The sequence below is a fragment of the Peromyscus eremicus genome, chromosome 16_21, assembly GCF_949786415.1.
Source record: "Peromyscus eremicus chromosome 16_21, PerEre_H2_v1, whole genome shotgun sequence".
Lineage (NCBI taxonomy): Eukaryota > Metazoa > Chordata > Mammalia > Rodentia > Cricetidae > Peromyscus > Peromyscus eremicus.
The window spans coordinates 59,150,930-59,178,045 of NC_081432.1; the positions used below are offsets into that span (position 1 = coordinate 59,150,930).

A 27,116-nucleotide genomic window follows, 5' to 3' on the forward strand; every position below is an offset into this window, starting at 1 on the left:
TCCAGCCATGGCACCAGGTACCCACCTTGGCTCTCATTAACCCTTTCCTGGGCACACTACTGGGTGGTGAGGCTGATCTGGGGGGGGGGACTCCCTCCACACCCCTCTTTGCCCCGGGGCCTGCTCGGGGCTGTCCTCACCGAGGTTGGGGGGCTCCCTCCCTCCCTCCATGGTGGGGGAGAGCAGTGAAATCCCCAGGTTTAAATACCTTAATGAAAGCAGGAGACAGGGGAGGAGGAGGGGGCTTTAGTTCTAATAAATTATTAGCGTTTTGTTGTTTTAGTGTCCGTGGGGGGTGGGTGGAGGGGCAGGGCGTGGCCTCCAGGGCCCCTCCCTCCCCTTACTGGTGAATCTCATTCTCTATGAGGCTGTCCTCGCATGACTGGAAGTCTGTGTCCGTGAGGCCATCGGGCGGCATCAGCAACTCCTCGTCTTGGGAGGAGGATGACGGAGGCTCGTCGCCTGAGCTCCCAGGAGCCCCGTCCCCGTCCCCATCCCCCTCTGAGTCCTGCAGCACCTGAGCGATGTATTTCTGAAGGGAAAAGGAAGAGGGGTAAGGTGGACAGCTGCCCCTGATGGGTGGGCAGGTGGGGGCGGATACCTTAGGGCCTGCGGGAAGCATAGTGGACAGTGCCCTAGGGGATGGAGCGGAGAGGGTGAAGCCAGGTCTCTCCTGTGCTGGCCTCCACTGCCATGAGGTCCGGTTTAGGCTGACTTTGGTGGAGGACTAATGGCCCACGCAGATTTGGGACTGAGTCTCTGCAAAGGCCCCCCGCCCCCCCAAAGCACCCACGGCCGTGGAGTAGGGACTCACCGCAGATTTGGGCACAGCGGCAGCAGTGGGGGGCCGTCCGTTACTTCTGGAGCTCACGGCATCTGTCTCTGTGTGTTCAATCTGAAGGGGTCCAGGGAAGGAAACATCCTTGTCTTCCGCCCCAGGCTCGCCCCTACACCCTCTCAGCCCCTTTTGACCCTGTACGCCACCCCCACAGAAAACCTCTGCCCCCGGCCACACTCCACCGCCTCCGTCCCCGCCCCACACCTTGTAGTTGTGGGCACTGAGGTATTTGAAGTGTCCGAAGCAGACGTGGCAGAGACAGATGACGATGGTGATGACCAGAACAACGAAGGTGAACATAGACGTGGGGGCTAGGAATCCTGGGGTCGGGGGACAAAGAAAGGAGCTGCCACCGGCCTGTCACTCGGGCCCTCTTCCAAGGGGCTCGGTACCACAGCCTCCGACTCCTTCACTCCCAGCCATACGGCCTCACCGAGACCCGCCACTGTCTACCACGTGGGCCTTATGTGGCCAGTTCTGTCTTCGAAAGCCCCTTCTGTCCTTGTCACCTCCCCCCCCATGGGGTGGTGGCCCTCACCCGCGCGCATGGTGGAGAAGAAGAGCAGCCAGAAGAGGCAGAGGATGGGCGCCGCCACCACCTGGTTCACAGCCCCTGAGTGGATCTTCTTGTCCAGCTTGGCCGGCAGGTAGGCGTAGTAGAGATTGTACCTGTCTACCAGGTGCTTCAGCAGCATGTACATGAGTCCTGAGGAAAGCCAATGGCCCTGACCTCGGAACCAGCGCCCGTGGACCTTGTGTGTCGGCCACAGGCTGTCCTGGCCTCCTGGGTTGGCTGAAGGGCTGGTCTCTGCTCCTGACCTGCCCCTTCCCTCAGCTCCAGGACAAGGCAGTGCTCCCTGACCTGCCACAGACTGAAGCTGCAGCTTCCCACACTCCAGTCCCTCCATCCTGGGCAGCCTCCCCACCTCCCACGACAGGCATCAGAAAGCCATTGTCTAGATGACCCAGAAGCCTTTGAAACCGACCTCACTTCTTTCTCCCCGTCCCTCAACAGTTGACGATAGACTGAGGGCAGGTTCTACTTCCTGAAGCTGAGGGAGCTTTAGACAAGGGCTAGGAGGTTAATTTGAGAATCTGGAGCCTTCAACAGGGACGGAGGGTGGGTAGGGAGTTAGGATGCTATGGGGGAAGGTAGAGGCTATTGGTGAGATCACAGTCAATGAGAAACCTAGCTAAACACCTTCAAAGAGGAAGAGGGACCTGCCCAAGTTACATGGTTTGCCTGCATTAGGACATGTCCACGAGGTACAAGGACCTAGCCCACTCTGGAATCCAAGGGGTTTTCTTGAATTTTGAGGTGTGTGTATCAGTGTAGATGTTGGTAACAGGAATGTGTGTATGTGTGTATAACAACTCGGAGGGAAGTATGTCCGAGTATAACCAAAGGAAGGCCTTGGTGCCAGTAACTATTGCTGAGGTGGATGTTGATCCAGGGACTGGGCATGCCAGGTGGGCCAAGCCTCAGTAGAACTGTTCTCGCCCTCTTCCCCAAGGCCTGGCCCCAGACTGGGCCAGGAACCAGGAGGGAGGCCGGAGGGGCCGGTCTCCCAGCCGGGGCCCTGTCCAGTCGGGGTGGCCTGCCTTACTAGAGTGGAGCGGGTGAGGCCCTGGGTTCCCCCGAGCAGGGCCCAGGTCCCGGCGCGGCGGTGCCTACCGAAGGGCACGATGATGGGGCAGGTGATACTGTAGGTCATGACCACCGTGAAGACGCACATCATCCAAGCGTAGGCTGCGCCAAACTGGAACTCGTAGGCCTGATGCTGGGGGGGACATGGGCAGGAGGGTGGCTCAGGGTGGAGGGGACAGGCTGTAGGGGGGGGGCAAGGCAGGTAGGCGGCGGCCAGGAACTCTGGGGATGGGAATAAAGCCATGGGGAGTGAGGGACCTAATGTGGGGTGGTGCAGGGGACAGCAAAGCAGGTGGGAGGCAGGGGCTGTGGCTGAGGGGGAGGCCAGGCAGGGGCAGTGACGGGGCGTGGGCAGGTAGGGCAAAAGTTGAGGACTAGGGGACAAGCTATCCAGCGCCCTCTTGTGGAATGAGGGCAGAGGGACCCTAGACCAAGGGAGCTAGACCTCTCCCAACTCCAAGCACCTAACACTACGCTCTCAGAACTCAGGGACGTCCTGGGATCATCTATGTCCACCCATAGCTATATGTGTGGGGAAACTGAGGCTTCCGAGGGAACTAAAGTCCTTAAGTCCCAGAATCCTTGCGCCCACCACCCGAGCCTGACTGCTGCTGTTTCTGGTTGGGCCACCAGAGGGCGCTGTGCGTGTCGCCGCTGCCCTAGGCGGCCATACCCGCTTCACGTTGCGTCTTTCGGCGGCGGAGCGCGCCAGGCAGAGCCGGATCATGTACATGAGCAGGCCCGGGATACGCAGCAGGTCCATGGCGTTACCGATAAAGGCTGAGGCAATGACGTAGTTCACGAAGAAAGCGCCGTTGTCCGGCAGGAACACACACCTGCAGGCAGCAGGTGCTCCAGCGCTGCACCCTTGGGGTGACCTGGTGGCCCGCCTGCCCACTGCCAGCATGGCAGCACACCACGCCCTCACCCTCAGCTGCTTCCTCTCTGTGCACACCCCCCATCCTAGACCCATAATACCTGTGCTCCAGTTTTTCCGCAGTGTGAACCCCAAAGCACGAAAGCAAGCCCAGATGCACACCCTGAAAACCAGCCCAGAGACCTACCTAGATGGTGTACCCACCCCATAAACATCCAAGACCACATAAGGCCACCAGTATGTGCAGTATATAACTGCTGAGACCTCCACAGAAAATCTCAATGGCACCCTCAGAGATCTCCAAGGATTTGAGGCCCAGAAAACCCAGAAAGTTTTCCAACACTGGCATTCCCACAATAGAGAGAGCCTCAGACCCACTCATCAGCTTCAGAAACCCTCCCTCAGATGTCTATGGTGTGGGGGGATGACAAGAACCAGATAGTCCCTAAGTCCAAGATGGTCACAGAAGATTCTAGCAAGTCCCTGGAGTTTGAGCCTACGAGAGCCACCGTATGCATCCAGAGACAAAACAGTCTCACTCTGAGTGAGTGTGACATACTTCAGAGGCAAAACTTGTTCTACATAAGCACCTTCAGCTTTGTGCCCCAGAGCCGGCCACTCTTGAGTTATGAATCTAAGAGACCTCAGTATTCTTGTGACCCTCAGGGATACTCTAGGAGTCCCCAAGTCACCCCCAGATTACGACCAAGTTCCTACTACAGGTACCTCCCTGACCTCCTGGGTGAAACCCAAGACTCCCACAGCAGTCCTAGAGTAAGAACCGGAGTGCCCACACAACACCCCAAATGTGAGCTCTGAAGACTTAAAATCTACCTCGAGCATGCACTCAGCCATTCAGGTGCATTCCTGAGCATGAGTCATCAAGTACCCACTCCATCCAAGTACATACCCAACACCCTATGGGTGCCTTCTTTTAGTAGATCGTGATGTGAACCCCACCCCTTATGGCTGGAAACTTGGTGATACCCTCCTATAAAGGCTAGATCGTGATGTGAACCCCACCCCTTATGGCTGGAAGCTTGGTGATACCCTCCCATAAAGGCTAGAGGTGTCTCAGCCACATCCACCCGTCACTTGTCTCTCTCCCCCAAGTGTTCTGGTCACTCACTCAAACCGAATAGCTGCCTCAGCCAGGAATTTCTTGTCAAAGAGCCACCGGAAGAAGAGGTCTAGGCTGCAGAGAGGAGAGAAGGGCGGGAGCTGGAATAGCACAGAACACTGGGGCAGAGGGTCGCCAGGAGCCTCTGGGGGAGCCCGGGGACAGGTAAGCTTCTCCCTGTAGCTCTCTCCCACCCGGCTTCCCTCGCTCCTCCGCACTCACCTGCTCAGCCCCAGCGAGGGCAGGAGCAGCACCATGAAGATAAGGAAGGTGTAGCACTTGTGCATCGTGGTCCTGTTCTCCCCGGAACTAGGAGAGCAGGCAGGTGGCAGAGCACAGGCCGAGGTCAGGGCCGGCCAGCTCATCCTGGGACCATGTCCCAGCAGGCTCCCTGGGGTGGTGGGGGCTTCCCTAGGTAAAGGTACAGGGCCCAGGGCTGGTGGAGTGTGGGCAGCTCACCGTGTCCAGTGTGCTTCGAAGAAGGCAGAGTAGTAGACGATGGTGGGAAGCAGGGCTGAGAAACACCACAGCAGTAGTGTAGGGAAGAACTGAGTGATGATGGGGTTCTGTGGGGGGGACAGGGGGTGTCAGGCAGGGACAGGTGGGTGGGTCTAAAAGTTCAGAACACTTGGATGGCTGGGGTGAGGGTGGAGGCTAGGGTCCCGGGACCGACTCCAGGGTGAAGGTTGATGGTGAGCATCTGCTGAACACCTACTGTGTGCCGGGCGCCTGGGCACATGACCATGAAACTACCTCATTTTCCCAACGAGCCAACCTAGGCTACAAGAGACTCGATGGCTTGGCCAGCTAGTGAGCAGCGGGGATTGGGTCTGGACTGGGACCTCCATCTTATCTACTGAGCTTTGGAGTGCCGAGTTTCAAGGAGGCGTACTCCGTACATGGCGGGAGGGGCGGCGGAGGCCGGGCGGCCCCGAGTGTACTCTACTGTCATCTGAACGGCTTCCCGCTGACAAGGGGCTCTGAACGTCACAAGGATGCCAGGGGGCCAGTCGAAACCTCCCAGCTTTCAGAGAGAGGAGAAAAGGGGCCTTACCCAAGGTCATGTGCCCTCCTGAGGGGTTTATCCAGGAGGTGTACACCCAAGGGTGGCCCCTCCTAAGGGCAGGTGTAGTGGAACCCAAGGGCAGGTACGGTGGGAGCATCCTGGAGGGGCTAGGGCTAGGAGAACCGGAACCAGAACCACAGCAGGGATGAGGGAGATGCTGCCTGGCAGTGATGCCCAGGGCACATCACGGAGGGCGGGGTGGGCATGGGCCTCACATTGAGGTACTCCACAGGCTTGGTGACGTTGAACTTGTCCATGGTGGTGATGATGATGGCTGGGGTGGTGAGGAAGAAGAGCAGGATGAAGAGGACCACGTTGATGACGAGGCAGCGTAGCCACCAGACGAAGCCTCGGACGGAGAGGTGCTCCCTGGGGAGGGGGGGCGGGTCACCCTGAGGACTCTGGACTGACTGGTCTCTGGCAACGTCTACCCCCGCCCCCTCCTCTTCCTGCTGGAAACAGCCCCTCCGTCCGTCCGTCCGTCCGTCCATCCGTCCGTCCATCCGTCCGTCCATCCGTCCGTCCACCCGTCCGTAAGATGCCCCGTTCCACCTGCTACGGCTCACCAGTAGATGTTCTGGGGGTCAGGGGCATAGGTCACGGTCCAGTTGGAGATATGCAGGGCCTCGCTGCAGGAAGAGGCGCGCGGCTCCCCACGGCAGGCACAGCCCTGGCATTTACACACGTTGAAGTCCTTTAGGATGCTGGGGGGATGGATACTTGTTACTGCAGCCGAGACTGGGGTCCACAGGGGTGAGTACGGGGCCCCGTGGCAGAGAGAGGGCCGGGGGCGGCAGGCGGGGCTGGGGGCTTGTGACCATGACAACTCACATGGCTGTGATGGTCTCGTTGTGGAAGGTGACGAAGGCCATGCCAAGCGGCTTCTCGTTCACCTTCTCCTTCTCCCGTCTGTAGTCTTCCTTCAGCCTCTGCTCCAGCTTTGTGTAGTACTCGATGGCCTCCACCTACAGGCGGGAGGGTCAGGGGCTCTGGTCAGCGCTGGGAGGCACCCACGGCGTCAGCCAGCATCACGTCATGCTCCCTGAGGCTTTCTGGTATGTCTGGAGTCCCTCTGTCCTTGCTCTGACCTTGCAAGGTGGGCACAAGGAACCCAGTCTTTTTTTTAATTTTATGTTCTTTGGTGTTTTGCCTGCATGTATGTCTGTGTGAGGGTATCGGATCCCCTAGAACTAGAGTTACAGATGGTTGTGAGCTGCCATGTGGGTGCTGGGAATTGAACCCAGGTCCTCTGGAAGAGCAGCCAGTGCTCTTAACCGCTGAGCCATCTCTGAACCCAGTCTTAAGGGGGAAACCAAGGAACGGGACAATTAAGGAACTTGTTAAGAATACAGTTTGTCCCCCCCCCCCCATCAGTTCTTTTCTCTCTCTTTTTGGAAACCGCTACGCAGTCAAGATTGGCCTTAAACTTGAGATCCTCCTGCCTCAGCCTCCCAAGCAGTGGGGTTACAGGTGTGTACTATTTCACTAGCTTCTCAGCTATTTTTAAAAAACAGGGTCTCATGGTCTCCCAGGCTGGCCTCGAACTCTCTTATGCAGCTGAGTATGACCCTGAACTTCTGACCCTCCTGCCTATACCTCCTGAATGTTGGGGTCACAGGCATGTGCCACACCTGATTTGTGTGGTTCTGGGGATCAAAGCCATGGCTTGTGTGTGCTAGGCCAGCACTGAACAACATCCCCAACCCCTTGCTATGCTCGCCTAATCTATGGTTGCACTAGTTGCTCTTCCAGAGGTCCTGAGTTCAGTTCCCAGCACCCACATGATGGCTCACAACCATCTATAATAAGATCTGGTGCCCTCTTCTGGTGTACAGGCATACTATATACATGGTAAATAAATAAATCTTAAAAAAAAAAAGTTATCACAAACAGGATAAACCCAACAGTGAGGACGGGACTTCAGGGGCTGGCAAGATGGCTCAGTGAGTCAAAGGAGCCTGTGGCCAAGCCTGACGACCAGAGTTTGAGCCACAGAATCCATATGGTGTAGAAAAGTGACTCTCACAAACTGTTCTCTGACCCCCACACATGCACCATGGTATACCCTCCCCCGGATAAATAACTAAAGAAAGAATCAGGTTTCCATGGACTCCTGAGGGAGTGGAGGCTTATCTGGGTAGGGCCCAGGCCCTCTTCCTCTGGGAGTCTGTTCACCTTTGGGTCTTACTGTCCCCTACACCTGTTTGTCCTGGGGTGGTGGGTCAGGTCTACCCGTGGCCATCCTCCCCAGCCTTGCCAGGGACCCTGGGCACCTAAAGGCAGCCCACACGGTACCTGCTCGCAGCCTCGAACCACACAGCAGCAGAGGTGGCCACACGGTTTGGGGTTGATCATGGTAGGTACATTTTCCTTGCTCTGCAGGTTCGTGAAGTACAGTTTTCCCCGCTCAGCCTTCTTCCTGTAGGACCCGGGGGCCAGTTACCCACCACATAGGGTCTGGGGATGGCTGGGAGGCGGGGTGGGGAACTGAGCTTGGGGTCACCAAGAAACCAAAAGGGTTTTGTTTGTTTGTTTGGAGAGAGGGTTTCTCTGTGTAGCCCTGGCTGTTCTGGATCTCCCTCTGTAGACCAGGCTGGCCTCGAACTCCCAGAGATCTGCCTGTCTCTGCCTCCTGAGTGCTGGGATTAAAAGTGTGCGTCATCACCACCTGGCAAAACTCAAAGCTTTTTTAACGGTGGGCGTGAGGTGAGGACACATAACTGAAGTTGAGGGCTATGAAAAATCAGGCCATAGTCAAAGGTCTCTGAAAGCTCAACAGCCACAGGTTAATTCAAAATAAACACCTCCCGAGTCTGAGGTGTTTCTGGCAGAGCTCGCCTGTACTGCAGCATGCGACTCCACTGCAGCCTTGGTTCTGAACACACAGCCTGAGGTTTGTGTGGCCTTTGCCGCCATGCTAGTGACTACTCCCCGAAACAGTCTGGCTCAGACTGTGTTAATGAGTTGCAGTGATTTCACTGTACATAAATAGCTTTTTGCTCTTGTAGAAGAATACTGGTTTAATTATGAAAAACAAAGAGTTAATGTTTTCCTGCGCTATTCCTCATATTTTTGGTACTGTGTAGACACACCAGTACATCCATTTTAGGAATGTGCTTTTCTCTTGTTTGTGTTGTGTGAGTGCACGGGTGTATGCATGTGTGTACAGGAACAAGACACTGACATTGGGGGTGTTCCCCAATTGTTCTACAACTTAGTTTTTTTTCTTCTTCCTGTTTTGTTTTGTTTTGTTTTGTTGGAGACAGGGTCTCTCTATTATGCAGCCCTGACTGTCCTGGGACTCACGATGTAAACCAGGCTGGCGCTGAACTCAGAGCTACCTGCTTCTGCTTCCCGAGTATGCCACCATGCCACCGGGCCTGCACCTTAGTTTTTGAGGCAAGGGCTCTCACTGAATTGGAGCTCATGAATTTGGTCAGGCTGGATGGCTGATGAGTTTCAGGTATTGCCTGTCTCTTCCCTCACAGGACCAGGGTTATACATGTGCCTGGGGCTTGGCTTTCATGTGAGCGGTGGGGATCCCGACACAGGTTCTATTCTTGCATGAGAAATGCTTTCCCCACTGACCTATCTTCCCAGCCCAGTCTTTTCATTAAATAAGTGATAGGATTATATAAGAACCGAGGAATTTTTTTAAATGAGTGTGTGTGCGCGCACATGCGCACGCATGCACGTGCACACACACACGCACACAGAGGATAACTCGGGCACCACTGTCACTCTGGCATCCACCTCCTTGGAGGCAGGGTCTCTTGTCTTTGCCTCACCAACACTGGGGTTACGAGTGTGTGCTGTGACATGATACCTTTGTATGGGTTCTGGGGACTGAGCGTCTTGTAAGGCAAGTTCTTTGCCAACTGAGCTAGCCCTCCAACCCTCCAACCCCAAGAATTGTCTTAAGTTACTTTCTTTCTTTTCGGTTTTTCAAGACATGGTTTCTCTGTGTAGCTCTGGCTGTCCCGGAACTCACTTTGTAGATGAGGCTGGCCTGGAACTCGCAGAGATCCGCCTGTCTCTGCCTCCCGAGTGCTGGGATTAAAGGTGTGTGCCACCACTGCCTGGCTCTTTCTTCTTTTTCTTTTTTTGTTTTTGTTTTTATTTTTTTTTTTTTCAAAACAGGGTTTCTCTGTATAGCCTTGGATGTCCTAGAAATAGCTCTGTAGACCAGGCTGGCCTCAAATTCAGAGATCTGCCTGTCTCTGCCTCTCAAGTGCTGGGATTAAAGGTGCATACAACAATCACCAGCTAAAAGGCATTTATGACTTATTATCAGTAAATGTTTGACTTGTATTCCTATTTATATACCTACAAACCTGAGGTGATGTAAAATTTTCTCAGATGCAAAGGTGTTGGGAGTGGACAAAATTCAGGTCCCCAAGGGCAGGGGCTGTCCTTTCCTGGGTTTGGTTAGCCAATATGGCTCAGCAATAATCCCATCCAAGGATCTCCTTGTCCATTTCTGGAGGGCCAATTCTTTTGCTAGTCTGCCATAAATTCTTGTACTGTAGCTAAAGAGGGTCAGTCCTCAGATGTGAGGGCCACAGACCCCTTCCCTCTTGCAACACACTCTAAGCCCCAGGCCTTGGAAGTAACAGAGACTCCCGAGGTTGAGTCATACTCAAAGCACACAAGGGGACATCTGAAAAGGGAGCCAGGATCCCACAAGGTGGCCAAGTTTCCCTCCATGATGAGCAGAGGGCCCCTGGTGCCATCGTCCCCGACCCCAACCCAGTACCTCTCGGCATCGAGGAACATAAGACGAGCCACGTTGTAACAGGGCCGGGCTTCCAGCACCGTGCAGTTGGGGTAGGCCTCCCTGAAACACAGTCCAGCCGTCATGCTCTGCAGGGCCCCTCACTGCCTACCCTTGCTTTCATCCAGGGCTCCCCCACATAAACACATGCCCAGATCACCCCCAGCTCAGTCTACAGCTCTCAAGAATAGAACTTCAGAAGAAGAAAAAACAAAGAAAGAAAAAAAAATAGAAAGAAATCGTCTGGCGATGGTGGTGTACACCTTTAATTCCAGCATTCAGGAAGCAGAGGCAGGTGGATCTCTGTGAGTTTGAGGCCAGCCTGATCTACAAAGGCAGTTCCAGGACAGCCAGGGTTACACAGAGAAACCCTGTCTTAAAAAACACACAGACAAAAAGAACAGAACTTTGAAAATAACTTCCTCATGTTATGTGAGTGGGGGCTGGGTGCAGGTATGCCTTCAGACTCTCTAACCCAGGATGTGTGAGGACACCATTGTGTGGAACTGGGGAGGCCAGGGCTTTGGTCTGATTCTTGTCCAGGGCTGCGAACTTGAGGTTCAGAGAAACTGTTTCTAGTCACAGGCTGTTCTCTGAGCACTGTTCCCGGAAGCCCTGGTCCTGATCCAACACTTGGCCTTGACTTTGGATTGACTACAACCAATCTTGGCCCAAGACCAACAAGAAACTGATCCTGAATCTGATCTCTAACCCTGGCCATGACCCAGACCCAGGGCTGACCCCTTCCCCCAACCTGAGATGGAATGCTAGGGCTAGCTGCCCTGATCCACTGGCACGTGGCTCCAGAGAGCATTCACAAAATGCTTGCTGATCCACCAAGCAGGGTCCTTCCCACTTGACTGCAAACTGATCCAGTCCTTAATCTTGACTGTTTCCATCTTCTGATGTCTTATTAAAATTAAATGAAGGGCCACCAAGTATTCGAGACACGTGTGATAAAGTTCCACAACAGCAAGATGAACTTCACAAACTCACATCTGGGTCTGGGTCCTTGAAAATGAGCTCGCCAGGTGGCCACAGCTCTTCCCTGCACGGCTCTTTAAGCTGCTGTAGGCTTCCTCTTTGGGAAAGCAAGTGCTCACCCTTGCCAGGCTCATGGCAAATCCTTTAAAGCTAACCAGACAGGCTCGGTGATTCTACACAAAGGATGTTCTCTACCTCTTCTGGGGCAGTCCTCTAGTCCACACAGTCATTAGACCTGGACCACGAGCCTCAGTGAACACTGATAACCGCTCAGCTCAGTGTGGACAACAGCTATCTCCTAATCATCGTCACATACAAAGTCCTGTCCAACAGCCTCCCCACAGTAAGTGCTCACCAAAGCAGGCTGAATGCACAGGTGGGTGAAAGGCGGATTTCATTATGTTCAGCCCACTGAGAGCCGTCCAATAAAGACTAGATTCTTTTCACCCCTCCTTTGTGAGTGAGCATGAACTCTAACCACAGGCCAACCCTGAAGCAGCCCAGCCAGGACATGTCAATCTAGTCTGGCTTTCTGCCTCCCACAGCACATAGTAGGATAGCGGAGTTGACCAGGAGGGTACACTCCTTCGCTGCGCTCAGGTCTCTTCTCAAATGCCTCCCGCTGAGGGTCACTTTCACAAGTCCCCCTTCCCTGCTCCAGATGGCACCTCAGCCCCTCCGCAACGTGACGGTGTTTAGAGCAGCTCGTCCCCACTGACTCCCAGGACTAATGAAAGGAAAATGGCTGGGTTTGTTTACTGCTACCTACTGACTCCTTACCCAGGGCAGGCCCATGGCTCACTAGTGGTCTGCATCAGGACATGTCAGTGCAAGCTGACAACTGTCCAAGTGGACAATTGATCCTGAGCACACGCTAGACCTCAACCTAGAGCGCCCTATGCTGATAAAAGGTTGAACCCCAAACACTTCTCTTACCCTATTTTGTAAGCTGTAGAAGGGCAGGCCTTACTTCTAACATTTCTATGCCTGCACACAGATGTTCAGTATATGTGTGTCACATGCATCAGTGTCTAGCTCTGGACCTCTGTGCCTTATACCCTGTAGAAGGCTCTGGAATGTGGCCTCCGATCCTGCTCAGACAGTACTGCTGACGGACGACATACTGACCAGCCCAGGACAATGACAGCAGACCCGGACCTCAGGGATAGACCTGGGGCTGGGGGATGGCTGGGGCTTAAGAGCACTGGTACGCTTCCAGAGGCCCAGAGTTGATTGCCAGTAATCACACAGCTACTCAAAACCATCTGTAACTCTAGCCCCAGGGGAACCGTCTCTCTCTCTCTCTCTCTCTCTCTCTCTCTCTCTCTCTCTCTCTCTCTCTCTGGTTTCCACAGGCACTGTGCCCACACGGTACACAGACATACAGTCAAAATACCCATACACATAAAATAAGTAAAATTTAAAAAAGAAAAGGAAGAATAAGCCCTGAATCTGCCTGAAGCCTGAGCTTGGACCCAGACCAGTAACGTCCCTTGTCATGACCACTGGGCGGTTCCTAATCTGGGTCGCAGATTGACTTGTCCCTTGTCATGGACACTTGCTGGCTCCTAATTTGGGTCACAGATTGATTTGGACCGATCTCAGTTCAGACCCTTGACTAACTGCTACAGGTGGTCTCCATGGTGTGACCTTTGAGCTGGATGACTGTCCATTCATTTTTGGGAAGAAATGAATAAAAGTGTGACATTACCTCTAATCCTGTCGCAGATTGTCCCTCTAGACCCTTACAGCTGGGCTCTTAACTCTTTTGTTTGTTTGTTTTTTTGTTTGAGACAGGGTTTCTCTGTGTAGCTCTGGCTGTCCTGGAACTAACTCTGTAGACTAGGCTGGCCTCGAACTAACAGAGATCCACCTGCCTCTGCCTCCCAAGTGCTGGGATTAAAGGTGTGTGCCACCACGACTGGCAGCCCTTGACTCTCTACACCATGAGTTCAGCACCAAGGTGCCTGTCCAGGTGCCTGAACTGAAGAGCCAAAGAAGCTGAGGGAACACAGGCCAACCTCCTCAGAAGCCACTCAAGCCCATGAGCTTTCCCACAATGTCTGCACATGCACCAAGTAAATGCTGCTAATAATTCTGAAGAAGCAGCCACCTCCGGATCCTGGGCCAACTACCTACTTGACCCAGTCCAAGCCAGGAGGGGGAGAGTGGAGGAAATAAATGTCACAGGCTGCACTCTTCAGGATTCCATCTTATTTCTTTCATTTACTTTTTTTTTTTGAAAGGCTGGGGATCAAACCCAAGGCCATGGGTGACTCTGAGTGACCCCTCAGCTCTGTCCAGTTCTGAAGGGGCTGTCACTCAGGAAAGTGGGAGACCAGCCCAGGTTGGGACGTGAGGTCTTCCCCCAATCTGCTCCTCTCAGCCTGTGCTGCCAACCGTTGAGTATGACTCAAGGGTGCAAAGATGTCCTTGGGGCTAACGGGCAGGCAAGGGTCTGCATGCCTGAGGTGGGGTGGGCTGCTTACTCACTCAAAATGCTTCTTGATTTTTTCTGACTCTGCATATTTGGAGATTCCGTTGATGAAGAGAGTCCGTTTGACCTGGGGAAGAGGACAGCAGGCCTGTCTTCCTGCAGGAAGGTGGGCTCCAGGAGAGCCAGAGAACGCAGGGAGGGGCTGGGGGTGGGGTGAGCAGAGGGGCAGTGGGTGGGAACAGGCCTCAGGACTTTGTCAGGTCTCAGCGGAGTGTTTGTAATAGAAGCCTGACAGAAGAGCCAAGAGGTGCCTTGTTCTGTGAGGGGTTGCAGGGGTCACCAGATGGCTGGACGTTTAGATCCCAGAGGACCTAGCACAGTGGCTAACGGAGAACAAACATTTGGTCCAGGCTGGGTGAATGGCTGTAGAAGATGAAGGACTATTCCTACCATCCATATCAAGCAAGACGACAACACAACCATCTGACAGCAAGCCCTACCAGCCAGGGCCATTTCCCAAGGGCCGGCCGGGCTCAGCGTGGGGAGGCCCAGGCAGTCCCTTCCTAGGATCCCTGGAGAGGTGCCCTCATCCCTCTCGGAGGAGAGGACCCAGCAAGCTGGGAAGCCCGCTCCACCCAGCGGCCCCACTCCACCGCTGCAGCCCCAGGGCCGCACTTCCTCACCAGGTCATCCTCCTTGTAGCGCATCTTAGAGGTGTGTCTCCGCATGCTGTAGACGGTGAGCAGCAGGTACAGGAAAGCAAAGGAGGTGTGCAGCCAGAGGAGATTATTCCTGTGTGTGTGTGGGGGGGGGGGGCAGAGGGTCACCTGGGGTCATCAGTCAGCAGGGTCTACCTCCGTGTGTCCATCCACCTCTGAGGCCTCCCATCTCTTGCTTCCACCCCAGACCCCGTCCCACCGCAGAGCCCCGCCCCCAGCCTCACCCTGATTTCAAGTTGGCAATGGTGGTTCTCCCGAAGCTGTAGGCATTGTTCTCTGGAAGGCGGGAAGGAGAAGGGGGATGGCGGTAGGGTCGGCACGGACGCCCTTCCGTGCCCTTCCACTCCAGCCCCCTGGCCCTCACTGACCGAGCAGGTCCCCTGAGAAGTTGACAGGCAGTACGATGCCCACGGAGAGGACGCCCACGACGACCAGCAGCCCGATGATGTGTCTCTGGAAGGACAAGTAGTGCACAGCGTCGCCCCCACACTTGTCCCGGATCTCGTCATCCCTGCAGACCACAGGAGGCAGACGGAAGAGGCTGGTGAGCAGCAGCCAAGGCAAGGCTGGAACCTGCCTGCCCCACCCCCACCCCAGCCACCCCAGCCACCCCAGCCACCCCTGCTGGTGGGGCAGCAATGGGGTTGAGATGGAACTTCTCCTCCTCCCGATTTCCTGGGAGGGGAGGAAGAAAGGAAGAGGGATGCTCAGAGCCCGGAAGTGGCTAGCAAAAGAGACATGAGAGAAAGAGGGAGCGAGGTCAGAACGGAGAGGACAAGACAAGAAGAGGGAAAAACGGGAATGGGAGGCAAGAAGTCGGGATGCTGTGGGGCGGAGGCTGGGAAGTGGGCAGCGGCAGCTCCTTCTAGGGCCTTAAGGGTCCCAGGGCTGAGCTCCCACGGCCAAAGGCCATGCTAGGGGAGGGGCCCAGAGCACGGGGAGGGGCCCAGTGCTGACCTGTCCCAGCTTCCTGCCTTTCTCAGCGCTCACTGCCTGCCTGTGGACTCTGGCTGGATCTCCTGAGTTCTGCCTTGCTGGCTGCTGGCTCCTGCCTGTGGCTGGCTGGCTGCTTCCAGCCTGCCTGCTGCCCCTACCCGCTGGCTGCAGAGAGGCCGAGGTGGGGGCTCCGGCCCCTGCTCTCAAGCTGTGGCCAGCGCTAGTAGACCAGGGCATGGCTGGCCTCGTGCAGAGTGCCACAGAGGAGATGATGGGTCAGAATAAGCATTCGGGGGTCAGCACAGGCTGGACCCCCATTGCCTGGCCTCTTGGAGTAGGGTTCGGGGTACTGCGATGCCTAGGAGCACTAAGGCCCTCAAAGCTGCTGGCCTTGATTTTGGAGGGAGATGACAGGTTCTGAGGTTTTTCTCTGTTTCTCTTTAGAGTGCGCAGACCATTCACTTACTTTATCCTGAAGATGGCTGTCAGCCAGGAACAGAAACCCTAGGGGAACAGAGGGAACACACTGGAGCTCCCGACCTCCCAACCCAACCTCCCTCCCGTAACTTCCACCCGGGAAACAGTTCCTACAGCCACCCTACACCTGGGGACAAACCTCATCGACACACAGGACGGAAGAAGTCTGGTAGTCTGCCTAGTATGGGCGAGGCCCTGGTTTCTATCTCTAGTACTGAAAAATTGAGTCTTTAAGTAGGGGTGAGGGAGACGGCTCAGTCAGTAAAGTGTCTGCCTTGCAAACCAAAGGACCAGAGTTCAATTCCCGGAATCGACAGAAAAAAGAGCAGGGTGTGGTGGTGCACATTCCCAGCCCTGGGGAGGCAAAGACAGACGGATCTCTGGGGTGTACCGGTGAGACGAATTAGCCTAACAGGGAGCCCTAGGTCCCAGTCAGAGGCCTGTCTCAGAAGACAGTGAGGTGGGCCCGGGAAGACGGCTTGTTTGATCTCTGGAACCTCACCTGGTGGAAGGCGAGACTGACCTCCCCAAGCTGTGTTCTGATCTCCAGACAGAACTTAGTATGTGCATGTGTGTACGTGCGCACGCATGATGGATAAATAAATGTAACCAAGGTTGACAGTACCCGAGGAACAGTAGTCAAGGTTGACGTTAGCTTCCCCATGTTCCTGAACACATGTGCAAACACACCTGTATACACACACACACACACACACACACACACACACACACACGAGTATGTATACAAGAAAAAACCCACAAACAGCTAGGAAGGTCTGCCCTTAAGGAAGAAAAGGCCCAGCACCTTACTGTCCGACCCCGTGTCCAGAAGTGCAGATAACTACAAAACCTTAAGGTGCTACAGGCCAGAGTGGGGATGGGTGTACTTTGGGGTTCAAGGAAGGTAGTGGGAGCCCCTGATCTCTGGCTAGTAAGAAGAGTTTGTAGCCTAGCAAAATGGCTCGGAGGGTGAACCCAACGACCTGAGTTCAATTCTAAGGACCTACGTGGTGAAGGAGAGAGCCAATTTCCAAAAGTTGCCCTGTTACCTCCATACATACAATGTCCACAGTGGTAAACACACCCACAAACTCATACAAATGAATTGATTAAATTAAAAAAATAAAATTAGGCTCGCTGAGCAAAGGTAAAAGCATTTGCTGCTGAGGCTGCCGACCAGATCCCACGTGGTGGAGGACCTAAGCTGTCCTTTGATCTCATCACACGTGCTGTGCCACCCTCCCCCACTTCTCCCGTGTGTGCGCACGCATGTACATGTACACACACACACACACACACACACACACACACACACACACACACATACACACAGTAAAAGTCTATATAAAAAAACAAACAAACATGGCTCCCCAAAGCAGAGGGGTGTGCTGTGCTGCCTGAGGGTCCACCTTCATCTCCTAGTCCACCCTGAAGGGACCAAAATCTAGGGTGAGCTCGGCGGCATCACCTCCCTCTCTTTCTTTCAGGCCTGCCTTCAGGTAGAGAAAGGGTCTCCTCACCTTCTACCAGGAGAAGGCCCATGTTTAGCGCAGGATGGGGAGAGTGCACCTTCCGGCCAAGATGCAGGAGGTCTGGTCACCTGAGCTCCATTCAAGTCTGGGGACTGTCTGGACACCTCTGGCTAGCAGGGGTGATCCCAGTGGCTTGCCACTTACCCTGTGAGTCTCAGGAAGCTGACCTCTCTGCTAAGGCTGCTGCAGGAGCCCCAGCCCAAGTGTGACTGGCCAGGGCCGACCCAGAGATTCTGCCTGGGAACTGCACCATCAAACCAGGCAGGGAACAGCTGTGTACCTGATCTGATGCAAAGGAGGTCTGGGGACTACTGTGACCTGTCAGGTCTGAGGGGGACTGTTTAGTCAGCACTAACACCCAGAAGACAGTCGGTCCCCAGGGCCAGGGCCACTACCCTACAACGGCAGTGTAACACGAAGGGGGTCTAAGCTTTACTACACGGACCCTCAAGTTCATCATGGCTTCTAAAACCATGTTCAGAGAAAAAGGAGTTTTCATCAATAGTCTAGGTGGGCATCAAACTCTACTGTGGCGGACAAAGTTCGGAACTGATAAACGTTAGGGGTGCCATTCAGAGGACCTCGTCCTGTGTCACGGGTGCTCTGGGCCTGCTGCTGGCCTCCGAATGCTAGCATGCCACCTTCCTCACTGAGAGAAGGCCACACTGGTGTCCCTGACCTTACGGCAGCACAGTCAAGGAAACTGGGAGAACACTCACGTTGTCCCTCTGGTCAAAGTCGACAGAGCTGGAGACGGAGGTGAGACGCTCATACCGGTCATGACTGTCCCCATGCATAGCTGATGCCACACTGGGGTAGGGAGACAGAGCAGAGCAAGGTGAGAGGAGGAACGTGAGCTTCAGAGGGGCCAACGTCAGCACCCAGAGGGGCTCAAGAAGGTATAGAAAGCGCAGAGGCTGAAGCAAGAGTGACCTCCCCCTACCCTGCCTCCCTCAGGGGTGATGGACAGTGAGTGGGCCTTAAGGGGGTCTTCATTACTGCCCAGAATGGAGGTTGAAGCAAGAAATGTTAGAGGTCCCTGCAGTTCCGGAGGTGACCAGCAGGGGGAGTGGGAGATCGGCAACAGAGCCAGTATTACCCCAAAAGCAAAGGGGAGGTGAATGAAAGCGGGGACCGGAAGAACCCAAATAGGTGGCAAGACTGGAAGGTGTCTCTTGGGCAGGGCCCGACCCTCCCTTTTCCCGGAGCCATCAGCTGCCACAGCTCCAATTCAGTCCTATGCACAGAGACCACAAGGAGACATTAAGGCCACACAATGGGGACTCCTTGGGCAGGGCCCGTCCTAGGCCTCCAGAAGGAGCAGGGAACCCTGGAATATGAAGAACTAGCTGTTAGGGGATGGGAACCGTTGGTGACACCCAATCTTGTCTCTGCATGATAGTGCTAGGGATTTTCTGGGGAGTTCCCAGAGGATGGTCCCTCGCCCCTGCCAGTGAAGGCTGAGAACGCAGGGGTCCATACAGAGGGGATTTTCTTAGGCAGGGAGCCTAAGAGGAAGACCGAAACCAGGAAGGGCAGAGACAAGCTGAGGAGCCCCCTGTTCTGCAAAGCACACCGCCTGCGTTAATCCGAAACAAGAGCCTGCAGAGAAGAAAGCTGCAAAAAAGAGAACCAGCCACTGGCGCGGAGAGAAGAGAAGCGTGAAAAGGAGAGGGAAAAGGAAAGCTGGTTTAGTGTGGATGAGGGGGCTGGTGCCCCACATACTATTCCTGCTCCACTCGCTCCCTCTCCTGCCGGCGAAGCCTGGGGACAGAGAACAGACAGGTTACAGGGCGAAGGAAAGTCCCCGGGGACCGGCGAGACACAGAGGCACAACCAACGGTCCCCAGACCTTCATCCCACGCTGGCCCAGGGACTAGTCTCTTTCCATCCCTCAACAGAGGGGATGGGGAAAGGCTGGCTCTTCCCTGCTCCCAAGCAACACAGGACACGATGTTGGTGTCCAGTGGAGGGCAATCCCAAGCTTTCTTACCTGTCTGCATCTGTTACCAAGGCCAGCCGCCCATAGTCCCAGGCCACCTTCCGGAGGATAGAGAAGAGGAACAGCAGGGCCTGAGGGCAGAGGGGAGGCAGGTAAACAGCTGTCTACAGCCAGGGGTCAGAACCTTAAAAGGGAGGATGCTGGCTTGGGTCAGTGGACAGAGTTGGAAAGCAGGAACCCCCTTTTCTTGGTTAGGTATGGGAAGGTGGGGCATGGGTCAGAGGTGGAAGATATCTGCAGGGGGTGTCCTGGGCCCAGGTGTCGAGGGTAGGGACAGTATGAGGACACTCACAAGGAAGCACATGAAGTCCAGAGCCAGCACGGTGGGGACGCCCCCAAAGGGCAAGCCCTGTAGGACAGTGCTGCGGATCCGGGCACTGTAGCAGTAGTCCTTGGAGATGCTGCTGTTGAGGGCCGCGGTGCCCAGTGTGGCCAGCAAGAAGGGCAGCATGGCTGCTACTACCGCATGGTCCTCCTGGGCAGAGGGCAAGTCAGTCAGCTGGGCTCATCCCTACCCACCCTGGCCTTGCACGGTGGGTACAGAGGGTTGGCCAGCTGCCTCAGTAGGTGGGAACTCTGCCCATGAGAAATAAGGGCCTCGGGAAGAGAGGTGTGTATCACATGGATTTATTTCATGGCCCTCTGGCTATGACTCTATCCTGGGTCCGGCAGCACACTCTGATCCTAATGGGGGTGGGGGTGACTGGTTTCACTACACAGGCAGAAGTGTGAGCTCAATGTCTACCTCCACCTACCCCAACTCACAGAGAATCTCTCCTAGGCAGGAGAAATGAGGAGGGGTGGAGACTGTAGATGGTTCCACAGTTAAGAGCTTCGCTGCTCTTCCAGAGGACCTGGGTTAGGTTTCCAGCATCCACATGGAGGCGCAGGACCATCATAACTTTAGTTCTAGAGGACAAGATGCCCTCTTCTGACCTCTGCAGGCACCAGGAAAGTATGTGGTGTACACACACATACACACACATACACACACACACACACACTATCATAACTTTAGTTCTAGGGGATAAGATGCCTTCTTCTGACCTCTGCAGGAACCAGGAATGTATGTGGTACACACACACACATACACACACACACACACACACACACACACACACACAAAACTTTAATTCTAGGGAATGAGATGCCCTCTTCTGACCTCTGCAGGCACCAGGAATGTATGTGGTACATACGCACACTCATACATATAAGGCAATATACATAAACATTTTAAAGATGGGTAGAGGCCTGTCTCTGTGCCAGAGAGTAAGAGTCCAGAGCCAACTGCTTCATTCTGACCTCCTCAGAACCCCTAAGTTCAATTGAAAAGTGAAAAGAGAAAGAGAATGATCAAATGTGCTTAGATTTTAATTCTGTTAACCCCCTCCATAGAGCCACCTTCAAAACAGATGGTCAGCCTCAGAGCTGCTCCTGTGTCCTCAGGGCAGAGCACTGGCTGGAAGGCAGGTAAAAGCACCAGACTTCAGAGTCTGTGTCGCCTGCTGGTGCCAGCCACACCTGCCCTTCTCCATCCCAGCTTCCCTTCCCTCCCTCCAACTAGCTGTACAGGGGGAAACAGAGGGGTATGAGGACTACAACTCCCAGAATGCTGTGCTTCTGCCTCCGGAGCAGAGCAGGCTGGGAATGCTGTGCCCTCCAGCCAGCTTTTCCATTGGCAAAAGAGGGGAAAGAGTGGGCGGAGGCCTCTAAAGGCCCCCAGCAACCACTGTACTACTGTCTTGCCTGGTGCCTGCCTGGTGCCTGCCACAGCCCTTTGTGCTCTGAGTGGACGAGGGGCAGGAGAGGAGGAAAGGGAAGCCAATTGGACCCCTGGGCTCTGGAAATGCTTGGGGACAAAGATGGGCAGGGCCCCGGGGAGGTTCCCAGGCTGGAGAAGTGTGGCTGCAGCAGAGGCACTACCACAGCAGCACAGCCCCACCCGGTCCTACTCGGGGGCCCCTGAGGGCCCCTTCTGCTGACAACATGGAAGATCTGCCTGGAGGTGGGTCCCCAGGGAGGAAAGGTAACCAGACAAAGAGAGAATAACAAATCTAGAGGAGGTGACTGGCAGTTTACTAGGAACTGTCTGTCCCTTAGCCCCCCCTGGGGTAACCTAGCAGTCCTGGGGTCTCCCCTCTCCCATTCAAACATCCAACCAAACAGGGCAGGAGCCAGAAGCTCTCTAAGGATGAGAACACGAGCACTGTTTGTGTGCTTCTCTTGGTCCAAGAGAATCTTTGCAAAGCCTGCGTCAGGATGGAGCAGGGAATAACTCCCCTGCATGTGTTAGACAGGCTCCTTTTCTGGCCCAAGCTGCCTTTAAAAACACACGAGTTTAATCATTGTAGCAAGGACTATTTATCTAGTGTCCGCTGTTTCAAGAACAACAATATACGGGGCTCCAGAGACGGCTCAGTGTTGGAGAGCACGGGCTGCTCTTGCAGATAACAGGAACTCAGTACCCAGCACCCATATGGCCCCTAACAACTGTCTGTAACTCGGTGACATGACACCCTCTTCTGGCCTCTGCTGGTATTGCACCCACATGGTACACAGACATGCAGGCAGGCAAAGCACCCCACACAATCTTTTTTTTTTTTTTTTTTAAAGATTTATTTATTTATTATGTATACAATGTTCTGCCTGTATGTGTGCCTGCAGGCCAGAAGAGGGCACCAGATCTCACTACAGATGGTTGTGAGCCACCATGTGGTTGCTGGGAATTGAACTCAGGACCTCTGGAAGAGCAGTCAGTGCTCTTAACCTCTGAGCCATCTCTCCAGCCCCCCCCCCCCAATCTTTTTAAGATTAAAACAAAACAAAACAAAACAAAACAAAACAATAACATACATGACTGTATTTAATCCTCAAACACCCTGTGAGTTGTATCACTGTCATTTGAAGATGTGAGTAGAGGGCTCAGAAAAGTTAAGTACTTTCCTGCTAGGTCTCACTGCAAATAAAATGATGGAGACTTGAAATCAAACCCAAGTCAATTTCTACCCAAGGGTGAGACCCTTCTCAGAACACAGATGTTTTGCTGATAGGCCTAGGACAGGTGAAGGTGGACCTCGGCCTCACTCTTCCACTCTGTAACAAAGAGATACCAGCAAGGCTCTCACAGAAAGGTAAAAATGTAACCATGCCAGGGGTGGGGGTGGGGCAGCACTCTGTCTCCCTCTCTTACCAAGGTCTCTATGTAGCCTAGGCTGACCTCCGATTTAAGATCTCTGCATATACCAGGCAATGGTGGCTCACGCCTTTAATCCCAGCATTTGGGAGGCAGAGGCAGGTGAATCTCTGAGTTTGAGGCCAGCCTGGTCTACAAAGTGATTTCCAGGACAGCAGGGATACACAGAGAAAGCCTGTCTCGAACCTGCCCCTCCCCCAAATCCTCTGCATAATATGAAAGCTTCACAAATACAATGCTAATTATTTGTTCTCGAGGCAGAGAATACAAGGGCAGTCGAGACATGTGTTCAGATGTGTAAACATGCTCATACATGTGTCTGTCTGTTTAGGGAGCTAGGTGACTACACAACACTGTGCAGAAATAAAGGGACTCATGGCCTCTGAGTGGAGGAGTGTGTGTGGGTGTGCCTGGGAGCCTGGGTGTGTAAATATAAGATGCACAGATGCTGAGGCACCAGGACAGGCTAAAGGTGGGTATAAGTACTTTGGGGAGGGAGGCTCCGAAGAGCCCCCCCTTTTTCCTTTGAGACAAGATCTCATATATTCTAGATTGGCTTCAGTCTTGCTATGAAGCTGAGGATGGCCTTAAATTCCTGACCCTCCTGCCTCTACTTCCCAAGTGCTGGGAATTGAAACTACGGCTTCATTCATGCGAAGCAGACACTCTATCCACCAAGCTAAATGCCCAGTCCTGACCTTCTGACCTCCGGGAACCTCAGTGCCCAACCCATCCCTTGTTTCTAAACTGTTCAAACCCTTTTAAAAAGTGCCATCTTCCCATTCCTGTCATCTCTACTCTGAATGAAGATGGGCCATTCTGGAAGCTTCTATGTGACATGGCTCTGTTAGGGTGCGTGAGAGTTCCCTGGGATGCTTGGTAACTGAAGTTACCGGATCTTTTCGTCGCCAGTCTTTGTACTGTCACAGAGCACCCTCTGCTCCCAACTACACCGGATCTTCCCCCACACCCAAGGCAAGCAGGGCACACCCAGATCACCCATCCATAGGGAGGAAATTGGGACCAGGGAAGGGAATGGAGCCAGGCAAGGTCACAGGGTAGGGAAGGGGTGGAGTTGGGTTAGTGGCTTTGCCAGTCGACAGGGTGACTTCGAGCCCTTAACTGTAGGGGTGGGGCTGTTGGGCTGTGTCATCCAGAGCAACTGCCTTCCAATCCAGCCTAGGGCTGGGAAGCTGAGAAGAGGACAGAAAACTACCTGGAGACAGTAGTAGGAGTCGAAGGTTCTCCCAATGCAGATGTGCCCAGCCAGCTGTGAGCCCATTTCTCTAGCTGGATACTGAAGCTGGCTTTGTAGCAGGATGGGGATGTTAGACCAAGTCAACATTGTCATTTCACTAATGAAAACTGTGTATCACAGGGCAGAAGTTACTTTGTTGTTTTCTTTGTTTGTTTTTTCCTTGTAGAGTTACTGGGAAAGACTTAATTTAGGGTTTGGGATTCTTATACAGGCAGTGGGCAATGAGAAGAGATTAACGCTTTTTTTTTTTTTTTTTTGGTATTTCAAGACAGGGTTTCTCTGTCTGTCTGTCTGTCCTGGAACTCGCTCTGTAGACCAGGCTGGCCCCAAACTGATAGAGATGCACCTGCCTCTGCCTCCCAAGTGCTGGGATTAAAGGCATGCGCCACCACCGCCCAGTGAGATTAACTTTTAATACGAAATCTGGGCCTCACTCTTCCATTCTGTAACAAATAGTATTAATGGCTTTGCCTGGCCTGAGTGGAACTCAGAGAAAGGTAAAAGTGTATCTATCCAGAGGCAGCCGCCCCACTCCCCATCTCTCTCCAGAGTCTAGCTATATAGTTTAGGTTTTGTTCCAAGTCAAGACTGAATGCTGGGGATACAAGCTACCACACTGGCTTATTTTACTTTTATTCTGTGCAAGGCATTACCACCCTAAGCACTTTGGAAATGTTACTATTTGCTACCCTTTGCAACCCCAACAGGCCACTGAGGCACACACAGAGCAAATAATTTGGGGAAGTCACCCAGTCTGTGATAGATCCAGAGACGGGCCCAGGCATTTTGCTGCCCCTGCAAATAGGGAGGCCACTAGCAGGGCTCTGAGGCTGAGGGCTGTTAGTGCCAGCTCTGGAATGCCACACCCTAGACCTAGGCTTGCCTTTCTTCTTGCTTATAGCTTCTGATCCTTGACTCGGGTTTGTGGGTTCAAGTTCTGAGGCAAGGGTAGAAGGCAGGGGTTCTAGAATGAAATGCACTTGGGTTCTATTCTGGAAAAAGTGCTTAACCAGCTCGAGTCTCAGGTCCTTCACCTGGAAGATGGGGACAACCACTCAGCCCTGTGGCCGCTTGAAAGACGAAATAAGATTAGAAGCAAACAAAAGAGTTCAAAGCTCTTAAGAGAAATCCAACCAAACAAAACAAACGGCCACAAGAAGAGACCAGCTGTTGAAAGTCAAGCATGCTGATGTACACCTGGGAGGTGGAGGCAGGAAGATCAGGAGTTCAAGGCTGGCCTGGGCTAAATGATAGCGGATCTCAAACAAACACAACACAAAAACAGCTGTTGTTAACAAGATATAGACTCCAAGAGGTTGCTTTAATGGAGGTAGGCTGGTTAAGAGCAAAATGAAGCATATAATTTCATGATAGGAATTGAACTACTCACTGGGGGAGGCTGCTTCCTCTACATTAAGGACTCTGTCACTGAGTCCCAGAATGTACCTCATCCACCTGCATTAGGCAAGGTGGGGCACCAGAGGTGACTGGTAGGTCAGGAAGTTCAGAGAAGTGAACCCATTACTATTGATCAACCGTCAGGCAGCCTGCCAGGCTCTTTACCTGCATCACACTATCGGATCCCAAAGCTACACCTCGGAAGGAGGTGGTGGTAACCGATCACACTTTTAAATAGAAACAGAGGCTCCGATGGTTAAGTAACTTGTCAAGGTCACACGGCTAAAGAACAGCACGGCTAGGATTCGAACCCAGGCTTCTGTCAGTTTGTTGTGGTTGGAAGGAACTTGTATGATGTCCAAAAAGGGGTTCTTAGCTACTTATCACCCATCTTCTGCCTCAAAACATCCCCACCCACCTACTCACTCACTCATTGGCTGCACTGGATGAACTAACAGCAGGCCCCAGCATGTGCTACCTGGGGCATGCCAGGGCGTAGACCCTCTGGTACCCCGGAGGACAAAAGTGCTGCCAGCATACCCCCCACCTGAGCCTGGCAGCCCACTCCCCTTCCCCTGCTCTCAAGCATCTGCAAGGCAGAGGGCTGTGGGACCCTCTTCAGGAGGTGCTGGGCACATTCTCATTCACCCCGGACTACTGCAGACCGGGAAGGAGGCTACAGGGTCAGGGAGCGGGAGACCCAAGCCCCCCTGGGCAATGGGCCGCCAGACCTCTGACAAGGGGACCAAGGCTGGTGGCAGCACAAAGCCCCAAGGGCAGCCAGCCCCTCTGACCTCTCTTCCCCACTTCCCAGGCCTCCTTCATTTTTCTGGGTAACCCAACGACAAGCTTTGGGACAGTCCGCACCAGGCGGTCAAGACAGCCGGGAGGGACAAAGCGCGCCCCCTCCCCCTCAGCAGGGCCTTTGCCTACTCCGGATTCGCGTCTGAATCTTCTCCCCACCGCACCCTCCAACGCAGGCCGGGGCGGCTCATGAATGAACTGCTCTGTGTGGGGCGCAAGAGAGGACATGCTCCCGGGGCCAGCCGTCCTCTCCCAGCCGGCACACCAGTCCCCACCAGGGCCAGGGCCAGCCACCCGTCAGGTGCCAGCCAGGACCCTCGAGCCCTCCCCTTTGCCCAAGCCTGGACCCCTTGTTCGAGGCCAGCTTCGTCCCCAGCAACAAGAGAAAGAATAAAAAGAGACCGAGGGCATTGGACTTGGCGACCCCAGAATGCAAAACTCGGGGGCGGAGGCGGGTGGTTCCCTTCAGCGGCGCCGGCGGCTGGGGAGCAGCTGGGACCGGAGGAGGGCCGCGCAGGGGCCGCGCACCTGGATGGGGCAGGTGGGACGAGAGTAGCACTCAAGGGCCGGGACAGAGGGGGTCCCACCCCTTGGGATATCCCAGCGGGGCGGGGGCAGAGGACGGCGCACATCTGGAGCCCCGACAAGGCTGGAAGGACTCACATCTGGCCAGGGACGGTGCGGGTTTGGGGACAAAGCGTGCCTCCCTTGGGTCCCGCGGGGCCTGGGCACCTCTGGGTCCCGCAGGAGGTGGAAAGGAGGGGACGCGCAGCTGAGTCCGGGTGTTTTTTTTTTGTTTTTTGTTTTTTCCTTCCTTGGGGTGGTAGTGGGATCCTGTGCTCCAAGTAAGGGGTGCTGGGGAGGGGTCCGCGTACTCACCCCCAGGCGCAGACTCGGCTCCGACTCGGGAGCCCCGGCTCCGGGCGGGGCGGGGCTGGGGAGGGGGAGGGGGAGTCGCCGGGCGGCTTGAGCTCAGGGCTCCTGCGGCGGCCGCGGCAGCGCGTGGGGGAGGGGGAGCAGAGGAGGGAGGGGAGCCCGGGGGCGGGGCTCCCG

General features: G+C 54.5%; 1 protein-coding gene across 1 annotated transcript; it reads right to left on the minus strand.

Annotated features, from left to right (window-relative positions):
- Tmem63b (transmembrane protein 63B) lies at positions 1–27,049 on the minus strand. Its single transcript, XM_059282074.1, has 24 exons — positions 26,943–27,049; positions 19,703–19,885; positions 19,402–19,481; positions 19,134–19,172; positions 18,128–18,218; positions 15,866–15,903; positions 14,832–14,974; positions 14,688–14,739; positions 14,428–14,536; positions 13,801–13,871; positions 10,306–10,386; positions 7,845–7,968; positions 6,381–6,514; positions 6,116–6,253; positions 5,765–5,918; positions 4,943–5,049; positions 4,706–4,792; positions 4,493–4,558; positions 3,160–3,322; positions 2,514–2,619; positions 1,377–1,544; positions 1,043–1,158; positions 815–895; positions 1–532 (listed from the first exon to the last, which is right to left on the minus strand). Exons 2-24 carry the CDS (start codon positions 19,859–19,861, stop codon positions 341–343), a joined length of 2,499 nt encoding a protein of 832 aa, XP_059138057.1. The 5' UTR covers positions 19,862–19,885; positions 26,943–27,049; the 3' UTR covers positions 1–340.
- Between the last annotated feature and the right edge of the window lie 67 nt (positions 27,050–27,116).